This window comes from Abramis brama (assembly GCF_963993115.1).
Source record: "Abramis brama genome assembly, chromosome: 16".
NCBI lineage: Eukaryota > Metazoa > Chordata > Actinopteri > Cypriniformes > Leuciscidae > Abramis > Abramis brama.
This window is the reverse complement of record NC_139978.1, coordinates 19,156,725-19,169,500: the sequence shown is the minus strand read 5'-3', so window position 1 is coordinate 19,169,500 and position 12,776 is coordinate 19,156,725. Positions and strand designations below refer to the sequence as shown.

General features: G+C 41.4%; 1 protein-coding gene across 1 annotated transcript in view; it reads left to right on the top strand.

The window, feature by feature from the left end:
* Positions 1 to 12,776, top strand: part of hmcn2 (hemicentin 2) — a 91,915-nt gene that overhangs the window by 63,211 nt on the left and 15,928 nt on the right. Inside the window, exons 51-68 of the mRNA XM_084087153.1 lie at positions 3,341 to 3,477; positions 3,557 to 3,698; positions 5,808 to 5,952; positions 6,044 to 6,171; positions 6,278 to 6,434; positions 6,654 to 6,775; positions 7,049 to 7,213; positions 7,325 to 7,432; positions 7,541 to 7,675; positions 8,249 to 8,383; positions 8,503 to 8,772; positions 9,231 to 9,421; positions 9,514 to 9,727; positions 9,809 to 9,943; positions 10,128 to 10,318; positions 10,919 to 11,000; positions 11,111 to 11,281; positions 12,080 to 12,232. Of these exons, the coding sequence (XP_083943279.1) occupies positions 3,341 to 3,477; positions 3,557 to 3,698; positions 5,808 to 5,952; positions 6,044 to 6,171; positions 6,278 to 6,434; positions 6,654 to 6,775; positions 7,049 to 7,213; positions 7,325 to 7,432; positions 7,541 to 7,675; positions 8,249 to 8,383; positions 8,503 to 8,772; positions 9,231 to 9,421; positions 9,514 to 9,727; positions 9,809 to 9,943; positions 10,128 to 10,318; positions 10,919 to 11,000; positions 11,111 to 11,281; positions 12,080 to 12,232 (2,781 nt within the window). The remainder of the gene's footprint in view (positions 1 to 3,340; positions 3,478 to 3,556; positions 3,699 to 5,807; positions 5,953 to 6,043; positions 6,172 to 6,277; positions 6,435 to 6,653; positions 6,776 to 7,048; positions 7,214 to 7,324; positions 7,433 to 7,540; positions 7,676 to 8,248; positions 8,384 to 8,502; positions 8,773 to 9,230; positions 9,422 to 9,513; positions 9,728 to 9,808; positions 9,944 to 10,127; positions 10,319 to 10,918; positions 11,001 to 11,110; positions 11,282 to 12,079; positions 12,233 to 12,776) is intronic.

Genomic DNA, 12,776 nt, shown 5'->3' with positions numbered 1-12,776 from the left:
ATATTAAAGTTCTGATAAATATAATGTATAAAAATACAAACTTAAGATATGAAACTTAAAGTCCTTTGAACAAAAAAAAAGTCAACTATTATTATTAATATTGACAGTAATAATTCAATTATGTAATAATGTGTGTGTGTGTGTGTGTGTGAAGAACTGATAAGATTGTAAAAGCGTCTGCCAAATGTCAATGTTATAAGCTACCTTATAATTACAATGTCAACTTGCTTATCACTTTACCTGCACTCTTTTAATTCTATCCATCTATTCCATCAAGCTACAACAAACCATTTTCAATCATCATTTGCTGCCTGCCTTCTAAAATCTACTACTTAGTGATGCACTAAATACATTATGTGACTCGTTAATGCTGCGGCTAAACGAGGTCAGCAACGCACACTTGGATTTCACACACGTGTAAAAGAAAAGCTAACTTTTATGCACAGGCTATGTTTGATACTTTTTCTCTGTCTAAATGTTCACTCCTCGCGTGCCTAACTTACATTTTACAATGCAGAGACTGGAACTACAGATATGCTAGTTATAAATACAGTAATCATTACTTTATTTAGGCAGAATAAGTTTGTTGTGATTTCCAAGCTCATTGATGTTAGCGATCTTCCTTGTATAGTGCCCTCTGGTGGACAAACTATGCAGCGCCAACACTCATAACATGGTTGAAGGGTGTTTCGTCCGCTTTTATTTTATTTTTTAAATATTCATTTATCGGCCATTATAAATGCCGATACCGATAGTTTGGAAAATGCATAATATCGGCCCGCCGATATATCAGTCGGGCTCTAGTTCGGTGTCTGGAGTCTGAAGATATTGCTATCTTAGAAAAACCCCTGTGGGTGAAGCCCAGTCTAGGCCGACAGAACCCGTGCCTAAAGGGCTGGGACGTCCAGTTTGTAGAACCCGAACAGAGAGGACCAGCTGGCCGTTGCACAGATGTCGGGCATGGATATTCTGCTAGACCACGCCCAAGAGGAGGCCATTCCTCTGGTGGAGTGGCCCCTTACTCCAATGGGGCACTGCAAGTCCAGGGATGTTTAGGTTAGTGCTATCACATCCACTATCCAATGGGACAGTCTCTGCTTCGTAACTGACAGCCCTTTAGAGTGGCCTCCGAGGCACACAATTAGCTGCTCCGATTGCCTGAATTGGGTGGAGCGCTCAATGTATGCCCTAGGGGCCCATACCGTGCATTATGGGTGTGGTGTCTGATCACCCTGAGGGTGAGGGGAGAGCAGAGAGCAATGTAACCTATGCACTAAAGGGCGTGGAGAGCACTTTAGGCACATAGCCTCGTCTGGGTTTAAGAACCACTTTGCTGTCGTTAGGCCCAAACTCGAGGCCGGAAGCATCCACTGAGAGAGCCTGCAGGTCACCAATTTGCTTGACTGCTTCAGCAGGAGAGCGGTCTTTAGTAAAAGAGGCCTAAGGTCGGCTGTCGTGAGTGGCCATCCAACAGCTCCTGAAGAAAAGAGAGAATGGACTCAGTCTCACAGGATATGGGGTCTATAAGCTGGACTGAGCTGCAGCCGGAAAATATGGCCCAATTTTTTCTATAGAGGAGCCTGGTAGAAGCCTGGTAGAAGGTGCCCTAGTGCCCATGTTCATGACTCTCCGGGTGGAGGCTTGGAGGCTCTTGTCGTGTGGCCATAGGTGGAGATTGACCCTTTCACTTGGGAAAGGAGGTCCCTTCTCAGAGGGATCGGCCATGGTGCGTCAGACAGCAGCTGGACCATTCCCGGGAACCACAGCTGATTCTGCCAGAGTGGTGCCACGAGTAAGACCGAGCATCTGTCCTCCCTGATTCGTCTGATGACCTGAGGGAGCAGTGCTACCGGAGGGAAGGCGTAGAGGCGCAAAAGGGGCCACCTGTGGGCCAATGCAGTCTTTTTCTCAAAAAGAATATTGGGCAGTTGGTATTCTCTTCAGACGCGAAGAGATCCACTTCCGCCTGGCCGAAAATGCTCCAAATCATGTAGACCATCAGAGGCTGGAGTCTCCATTCCCCTGGGGGCGGTCCGTCCCGGGACAGAATATCTGCTCCCATGTTCATGGAGCCCAGCACATGTAAAGCTCATATTGAGCGGAGATTGTCCTGTGCCCACAGCAGGAGGCGGTGTACCAGTCTGTTAAAAAAAAAACGGGACCTGAGACTGCCCTGGAGATTTATATAGGCTACGACTGTCACGTTGTCCGACAGGACCAGGACATGGTGCCCCCTGAGCTCCTGCTAAAAATCCTTGAAAGCCAGGAGCACTGCCATCACTGCCCTCCAGGCCAGCTCGACATGGGCTCTGTCCATTTCCAATCGTTGAGGTAATTCAGGATGCGAACTCCCCTCTGTCTTAGTGGGGAGAGAGCTGCATCCACTCATTTCATAAAGGTGCATGGTGCTAGAAACAGTCTGAATGGTAGGACTGACTCCTCTATCCTCAAGCATCAGGACTGCTTCGGCTGCACAGGGTCCAGCTCTTGGTTGGGGCGAGGCCCTTGACGCTTCAGAAATGGGTAGCGTTTGGCCAGGCGGAGGCTTGACTTCCGGCTCCGCTTTCGGGCTGGGGCTGGATGGACACTGAGGCTGAGACACGTGGGATATGGACCCGCCTGAGCTCATCAGCCCTGCGACGAGGAGAGGGGTCCGTGAACGCAACGAGGCAAGACTTGCAGTGAGAGTGCCCGTCTTTGATGAACGCGGCTTGGCATGGACACGGCCCCAGCCAGAGAAATGCTCAGATGTGTGGCATTTTGAAACAAACACCGGTGAAAAAATATTTTTTTGAAATAATTATGCTCTCTTAGACTCACCTGATAGCCGCAGAGGAGGAGCGTCATCAGAGTCAGCAAGGAGATGTGTATTCGTGCAAAAGGCGATAAAATCTGACTAGGTGGCCATTTCTGTGCGTCTCAAATACGTAGTCAGCCCCACCCATTCTGGCGGGCTGAAAGGCCAATTGTCTGTGAAATTCACAGATGTGCAACAATCAGTTTCCCATAGTGTACAGAGAAAACCTCTGACACAATGCTAGTGAACCATATTGAAAGGGAACCGTTATTTAAAATGGTAATATTTCTTGATGTTACTGTTTTAACTGTTTGTTTGTTTGTTTGTTTGACATGAGACACAATTTTTAATGGTAGCTTATATTCTTTGAAAACAAATCTTAATTTTTGCTTGCCAAGTACATTTTATTGTTTTAAATGTTGTTTAAATATTTTTACTTAAGAAATACAAATAACAAGACAGAAATGCTGATTATGATTTTTTTTTTCAGTGCAGACTAGAACTAACAAGGCTGAATCATTTGTTTTGTCTGATCACTTTCAGTTCCACCCACTCTTCTTGGCTCTAATGACATCAGAACTGTATCGGTTCCAGCCAAAGGTCACTTGACACTGGAATGTCAAACCGACAGTGACCCTCTACCAGAGATTGAGTGGTACAAGGATGATGTCAAACTACAGGTGAGAGCAAATAAATGTACATCCTGGATGTATTTATAACTACTACATCACATTAATCTCCCTTTTCTGTCTCTCTCAGTTGGGAGGTCGAATTCAGTCCATTGCTGGTGGACAGTATCTGGAAATTCAAGATGTCCGGACCCATGATAGTGGACAGTACAGCTGTGTGGTCACCAACATCGCTGGAAGCACCAGTCTATTCTTCACTGTAGAGATTCTCTGTAAGTTTGTGCCACTCACACTAATGATGTACCAAGCACATATGAACGATTAAAAAAATAAAAAGCATATACACTACCGTTCAAAAGATTGGGTAAGATTTTTAAAAAAAACAAATTTTAGGAAATGTATTTATTCAGCAAGTGTGCATTAAATTTATCAAAAGTCTCAGTAAAAGATTTCTGTTTCAAATAAATGTGGTTCTATTGAATTTCATCAAAAACAATATCCGAGTTTCATTTCAACAAAAAATATTAAGCAACACTACTGTTTTCAACATTGCTAATAATAAGAAATATTAGTGAATAATAATAAGTTAGTGAGTTTTTTTAATGTTTTTGAAAGAAATCTCTTAGGCTGCATTTATTTGATGTAAAAAGAAAAACTATTACAACTTATTGGTTTTTTATTTCAATAGATTTTAAATGGTCATTTATTCCTGTGATGGTTGAATGAATGAATGAATGAATGAATGAGGCATTTATATAGCGCTTTCATATGTACTACTGTACACCCAAAGCGCTTTACAATCATATCAGGGGTCTCTCCTCAACCACCACCAGTGTGCAGCATCCACTTGGATGATGCGACGGCAGCCACAGTACAACGGCGCCAGTGCGCTCACCACACACCAGCTATAGGTGGAGAGAGGAGAGAGAGTGATAGAGCCAATTCAATGTAAGGGGATTATTAGGAGCCCATGATTGGTAAGGGCCAATGTGTGGAATGTGGCCAGGACACCGGGGTTACACCCCTACTCTTTACGAGAAATGCCATGGGATTTTTAATGACCACAGAGAGTCAGGACCTCGGTTTTACGTCTCATCCGAAGGACGGTGCTCTTTGACAGTATAGTGTCCCCGTCACTACACTGGGGCGTTAGGACCCACACAGACCACAGGGTGAGCACCCCCTGCTGGCCTCACCAACACCTCTTCCAGCAGCAACCTGGTTTTTCTCAGGAGGTCTCCCATCCAGGTACTAACCAGGCTCAGCCCTGCTTAGCTTCAGTGGGCAACCAGTCTTGGGCTACAGGGTGATATGGCTGCTGGTTAAGCTGAATTTTCAGCATCCATTCCTCCAGGCTTCAGTGTCAAATTGTCATTTAGAAATCATTCTAATATGCTGATTTGGTGCTCAAGAAACATTTCTTCTTATCATCAATGTTGAAAACATTTGTGCTGCTTCATATTTTTGTGGAAAGTGTGATACATTTTTAAGGATTTTTTGATGAATAGAAAGTTCAAAAGAACAGTATTTATTTGAATTAGAAATCTTTTGTAGCATTATAAATCTTTTCACTGTCACTTTTGATCAATTTAATGGATCCTTGCTGAATAAAAATATTAATTTATTAAAAACAAAATCTGACTCCAAACTTCTGAATGGTAGTGTAGTGTCCAGATGCTGTCAAGCTCCAAAAAGTTTTGTGAAAAATAGTCAATCAGACTATAGTGGACATGGACATAAGCATTTTCATTATGCTTTCATTTCATTGTTAAAGGTGCTGTATGTAACTTTTTGATTGTACTAAAGCACAAAAATACCATAAATTATATGTTTGCAGATATTTATGAAACATGCTAAGTTCACATACTCGTTTCTCTGAAAAACAATGCTACTGCCAGTTATTCTACTTTGAAATATGCGTTCCGTGTCGGAATGTCTGTGTTTTTTTTGTTTTTTTTGGTCTGTGTGATCCCGCCCACTGTCAATTTACCAAATAGTAAACCCTGGGTTGCCTGCTGGCAGAAAACACAAGCGTATTGTAGTCACGGAATCCAGCAAAGAAACTAGGTCAAAGATCGCAGATTCTACCTGTCCTAAAAAGCTTCGGCATCCATCTAAAAAGCTCTATGTCCAGAGGCATATTAAAACATGGATTAATCAACTCATGAACTTACAGTGTAAGTGCTTTTCGCCTTCCATTGTCCATTGCGCCCGCGTGAGCATAGAGTCTGAGGAGGAGGGAGAAACAACCCTCTCCAATATTTTGAATTTGGACAGCAGTACCCATTTCAAACACTAGCTAACAAAATATTACATACTGCACCTTTAATTCTTAATGATTCAGTCAGAAAATAAATATCTTATTGATCATGTTCACTTAGTGCCGCCGGTCATCAGAGAGGGCAGCTCACTGATCATAGCACATGTCAATCAGGATACAGTGCTGCCGTGTGAGGTGGAGGGAGGGCCTTCCTCATCTGTCTTATGGAGGAAAGATGGAGGTCCAGTCCCACTTCACAATGGCAGGCAAGTTTGTGAACATCAGCATTTAATCCTGGCCTTAATTTATTGGATCTCAAAGTGCCACCAACTCAATTCAATCTCTGCCTGCACACAGATTCACCTTGCTGTCAGAGGGCTCTTTGCGTATTGCGACAGTGCAGCTGTCCGACACTGGGCGTTACTATTGCAGTGTATCTAATCAGGCAGGATCAGACCATCGGGGCATGGACCTTAAAGTCTACGGTACTTTTTTTACTTTCTTTGGGTTGCACTAAAGAGACATAATGACATTTTCACCAACCTCCTACATGACTAACTCTGCCTTTTTTGTCCTTATTTATCCTGTCAGTTGGGCCCTCGATCAGCCCTGGCCCCTTTAATGTGACAGTGGTCACAGGTCAGAGGGCAGTGTTGAGTTGTGAGAGCACAGGCATACCTGCTCCTCAGGTGAGCTGGAAAAGGAACGGCTCACCCCTCAATATGGATCTTCAGTCTGGAGCTTACAGGTTTGAAATGCTATTGTTTGCGTTTTTTTTATTTAGTTTATTTATAAAAAAATTATTTTATTTTTTATTTAAAAATAGTTTCTATGATATTCCACTTGTTTTATTTTCATTATTTTTAGTTAGCATTTATTTATTGACTAATACAAATTTAATTTAATCACTGACAGTTTATTTATAATATATAATAATATATCTTTACAACATGATTTTGTTTTGAAGGTTAATGTCTTCTGGCTCTCTGATCATTACCTCACCGTCTGTTGAGGATGAGGGCTACTTTGAGTGTACAGTGACCAATGAGGTTGGAGAAGAGCGAAGGGTCATAGAGGTCATTCTGCAAGGTACTATGTAACAGGTTCATGGATGATAAGACATAAAATACATGTTCATACTCATATACTATGGCTCCAAAAACTATTTGGATACTATTTGTACATTATATAACAAACAAAAAATCTAACCAAGTGGCATTTATTGTAATAAAAGAATGATCTTTTTAAGTAAAACTGTTTACAAAATTAAGTTCTTTTTGAGCACTGTAGCATATTGTGAACTTTACAGTATATCTGTGCAAATTCATTAACCAATTTTTTTTCTATTTTTTTTTCTTCTAGTTCCTCCTGTAATTAAAGATGATGTCAGCAGTGTCACTGCTGTTAAAATGTCCCCTGTTGTGTTGCCCTGTCATGCCAAGGGACGTCCAGAGCCTATCATCAGCTGGAACAAGAACTGGATGCAGCTGGGAGCTCGGGGTGGCAGTTACCGTGTGCTGCCCACAGGTGAATCTGAGTCAAACTTCCACCATAATCTACACGTTCCAGCTATTACTGATATTCCTAAACCTATACAGTGTAGTAGTTTGTAATTGTAGTTGTTTCATCCTGATGTAGGTGCACTGGAGATCTTGGCTGCAACACCCAGTCATGCTGGAAAATATACCTGTTCTGCCCGCAATTCAGTTGGAGTGGCTTACAAACACGTTACTCTTACTGTGCAAGGTTAGATCCAGAACTAGTGAAATCATGAAATCATCCGATGAATAAAAAGTACACTTAGTAAATGCGATTACCAGAATATCTATGGTTTGATTTGGTTTGTGTTCTTAGAGCCCCCAGAGATCAGGCCCATGGCAGAGGAAGTCCAGGTGGTACTACATCACTCGGTAGTTCTGCCCTGTGAAGTACAAGGATTCCCAAGACCCACCATTACATGGCAGCGAGAAGGCATTCCTGTGGCAACCGGTTAGTTACTAGGTTGTAGCCTAGTAATTAAAACTGTATTCGTGACAAGTTTGACATCAAACAATGGTGACTTGAGACTATGACTTGTCTGTTGCCTGGCTGCCAAAATGAAATCTGATCATCCTCCATAACGCAGTTAGTATTTACTTCTCACATTGTGAGATGCATTTGTAGTACATTCCAAAAAGCTGTTATCAGCCTCACAATAGAAAATTAAACCATATCTGTTAAACCAAATTATGCACATTGTGGTTGTGTATGTACGGAGAAGCCAATATAACAATATTATATAATAATAGAGCTAATATATTTTTTTATACATTCAGCCTTGACTATCTTTAAAAGGGAACACAAAAGGAAGTTATCAATGGCATTATAAAACAGACCTTCTGCTAATGAACATTAATATTTCCTAAGACAACATTCTGTCATTCCATTTTACATCACGTCATATTAATACTGTGAGGAAGAAATAAAGTGTGATGCATAGTAATAGAAGATAAGAATAATAGTAACAGATCATCTGCTAAACAAATGATCTAGCATGATATTTTAGTGTTGATTTTTTTTAAGGTCATAGATTGACGGTGCTCTCCAATGGAGCTTTGAAGTTCTCACGGGTCACTCTTGGAGATGCTGGGACGTATCAGTGTTTAGCACAGAATGAAGCAGGAACAGCTATGGGAAGGACCCACCTCATTTTACAAGGTACGTCACATTTATTGGAGGAAGTCTGCCTTTATGCCTCAAACTAAAGATTCAGTTACATGTTCATGTGTTTTAGTCAATGTCTTTGTGTAATGACTATCTCACTGTTTCAATGACAGTTCCTCCAGTGTTGTCTGTGCCTCGTCTGGAGTACACGGCAGTTCTTGGCCAGCCGGTCAGTCTGGATTGTACTGCGGACGGTCAGCCAAAGCCAGATGTGACGTGGCACAGGGAGCGTAGGCCAGTGGTGGAAGGTACACACTTGAGATTGTTCTCCAATGGGACCTTGCACATTACTGCCACTCAACGCAGTGATGCAGGAATCTACACCTGCTCGGCTCGAAACAACGTTGGTAGAGCCAGCCATGACGTCAGACTCATTCTGCAAAGTGAGTTCCGCACAATACAAAGAGAATCATTGTTTGTGATATCTTTCTTAATTTGTTTATTTGCCTCATGCTTTCTCACTTGTGGTATAGATACACTTGTAACAATATATTTACTTTATACCAAACTGCATAAGAAATATACCTTGAACTAAGTTGAACTAACTTTTTTGAACTAATCTTTTTGTTTTAAGCATTAATAATTAATGCTAATTGCAGTGTTTTGAGATTTATGCTTAAAACAACCAAAACACATTTTGTAAATGTGGAAAATCAACAAGTATTAACATTATACGACATAAAAAAATATAAATAGACAAAAGTATTCATTAAGAAAATGTTTTTTGGCACTGTAATCTATATTTATATATATATATGCTTAAATATATTACGCTTTTAAACCTGTTAATGATATATTGTACATTTTAGTCATAAATATCTTTATGTGCTTCTTCACTTAGCCCCACCGCATATTTCTGTTGGTCAGTCAGAGATGTCCGTCATCCAGGGATTTCAAGCACTGCTGCCATGTGCAGCACAGGGTCTTCCAGAGCCCAGGGTGAGCTGGGAGAAACAGGGAATCCTTGTGCAAAACCTGCCTGGCAAGTTCACTTTGCTGAGGTCAGGAGAACTGATTATTGAAAGGGCAGAGGTCAGTATATGTTTTTAATTAGGTATAAATGACCAGCATGCCCATTTAAAATAACCCTTGTATGAAGTCATAATGTTACATTCTGTTTGCAGCCTGGTGATACAGGTCTGTTCACCTGTGTAGCCACCAACACTGCTGGAACAGCTCGACGGGATATTCGCCTGTCTGTCAACATGAGACCTGCTTTTAAAGAGTTACCTGGTGATGTGACGTTGAATAAAGGTCAAAGTCTCACCCTATCCTGCCATGCTCAGGGAACTCCAACCCCTGCCATATCCTGGACTGCCAACAACAGGCCCTATACAGGTATGAGAGTCTGAATTTATCTTCTTTCCTTTGAAGTTTACTTGTCTAACATCACACGAATGCTCTCATATTCGCCTACAGGTGCAAGTGTTGATGAATCTGGCAGAAGTTCAGTGATTATTGACAATGTCACCGTAAGTGATGGTGGCACATACGTCTGCATTGCAGAGAACACCGTTGGATCAATACGGGCTCTTTCATTTGTGCGTGTCAGAGGTATGCATACTTTTTAAAATCCTATCCAAAATCCATAGTGTGGAAAAGCAGTTCAAGTTTGAGTAATGTTTGATTGCGTCTAGATGATTGCGCCTTCTGGCTGTTTAATGTAATATATTAACCTTTTCTAAATTAAACATCTAGCCACTGTTTGAAAGTTTAAGCATATACCCTGTTCCTACAGAACCTCCCACTCTGAGAGGGGAAGCCCAAACTTCTCAGACTGTAGTTCAGGGCAAAGCAGCCATGCTGGACTGTGCTGTCAGCGGGGACCCTGTTCCTTCCCTGCACTGGCACAAAGACGACCAGCCCTTACTTGGCTCGCTGCGGTTTCATCCCCTCCGTAATGGCTCTCTGGCTCTTTACAGTGCTGCGGTAACCACCCATTATCTTTGTGAACAATGGCTACATTATTTAGTACTTCTGGTACATTTACATTGTATTTCATTGCACTAAGGCTGCGTGTCCAACAAAGATTTTTTAGCCAGCTGAAAACGGCAGGCACACTTCTGATGTCGTCTGTTGCCGTTGTACAAGCAGGATGTGGCGGTTGGTCGGTGTGGTATTTGTTCCGCCTCTCCTCCTGTGATTGGATGGCTGGGTAAAAAGTAACAGTGACGAGCACTGCGTTTTACCCAAAGTCGAACATTTTTCAACTTCGTTTTTTTTTTTTTAAAAACGGCTAGCACTCAGCATGAAATATACGCTCAGCGCCTTGTCACACTGCTGGAACAATTGGAAAAATACACTAGCCTTAGGGAAAAAATGCTTTGATGGACACACAGCCTATTGCTTTTATCCAAAGCATCTTACAAAAGAGGAGCAAAATCAATCCGTCAACCATGTTGGTACAATGTTAAAAAGCTTGAATAATATTTGAATGGCTTTTCAAGGTTTTAAATGCTTCTTGACCAGCTCACCACTGCAAATTTTGATAATAGAAATGTGTTTGAGAGATAAGTGTGTGTTTTCCAGATTGGAGATTCAGGAGAGTACAGATGTGTTGCTGAAAGTGAGGCAGGTACTGCGGAAAGAACAATATCTCTGAAAGTACAAGGTAAATGATTTTATTAGAGCCTATATATATATATATATATATATATATATATATATATATATTATTTTTTTATTTTATTTTTTTTATATTCGTATTCTGTACTGTTGCAGTCCCAGGAGGCTATTCAAACTGGGAGGAGTGGGGCCCGTGCAGCGTCACCTGTGGACAAGGCATCCAAGAAAGAATCAGATTCTGTAACAACCCACCACCAGCCAATGGCGGCCTTTTATGTGAGGGTCCAAACATGGATTCCAGGAAATGTCAGGCGTCACTATGTCCAGGTGCATTTCTGTTTATGGAAATAACAATAATAAACCATGTACTTCTAAATCCTAATAGACTGCTGCAGGGACCATGTATTTTTGTAGACCAAAACCCAGAAACGATTTTACCCACAATAAGGCATTAATATGTGCTTTATAAGTTCTAATAAACAGCTAATATCCTAGTAATATACATGCTAATGAGCAACTAGTTAATAATGAGAATTGGACCCTAAACTAAAGTGTTACCCTTATTTTCTAGAATAATCCAAAAGCCTGTGGAAAAATCCCATTGGGTTTTTGTTGAGGGAACCTGATGTTCCTAGATCCAATTTATACCTTGCAGTAACATGTGTTTTGTCATCAGATCACAAGTGGTCAGCCGAGACAGATTACCATTTCCAGCTGATATTAGAATATGTTTCAAATGTGTCTCATGTGACCACTTTCGATCAGATTCCGTACAGCTAATTAAGGGATTAAAGGATAACAGCAATAAATCTGTGTGTTTGGTACAATGCAGCACATTTGAATCACTTGTTTTGATGCACTTTCATCATAACGCGTCCCAGAACGATCATGTGTTTGGTGAGTGGGTGGCGAGTAGGTGTTTTTTTCAGTGATCCAACCACAAAACGCTACCAAAATGTAGTTTATAATACCATTGTTGTCAGAATCAAACAATATTCAAAAGTACTCACTGTAGCATATGCCGTTACTCATCGTAGCTTAAGCAGATTGAAAAACAAATAAAAAGCCATTTTATTTACAGACTACAAGAATCCTGACACACTGTCTGTCTTCTCTGTCGAGTAGGGGAGTCTCCGCGGCGTACACGGGGCAGTTTGATAGGCATGGTTAATGAGAAGGAATTTGGAGTGGCGTTTCTAGAGGCCAATATTACAGAGAATGCCGTGGAGGGCACCAGCACCCTGGAGGCCCACGTGGAAAACATTCCTCCAAGTGTTGGTGAGTGAACTTTGCTATGTATTTGCTTTCACAGTGTAGCCTGGCCATGTGCCTGAGTGTACTAAAGCAATCAGTCACGCTTAATCAATGCAATGTTCACTCAAAGCTTACAAGAACAGTAGAAACTGTCATTCAGACAACAGTAAAATTAACCCCATGAAGAAAACATAACAATTTTATGTTTTATATAAATTTGTCCAATTTGATTTGAATGAAAACTAAAAAAGAATTAGGAAAAATAAGCATGATAGTCCCTCCCCTAAACTTAACCATCAATGGGACATACTGTAAGCAGATTCTACAAAAATGTACAAATGATAATCAAGCGTAGCGTCAGTTCTGGCAGGTCACATTAGTCAAGCTCGCATCAGTTGACTCTCAGCTGATCCACGTCTACCTTGTCGTAGATTTTTCCCTAAATGTAACTACGTCCTATAATATTTATACTCTAGCGCGTCTACAGTCGATGTCGGCCGAGTCTAACCCTATGCCCTAGCTAGCGCGTCTACACATCGACATCAGCTGGGTGCTAATCCCTGTTCCC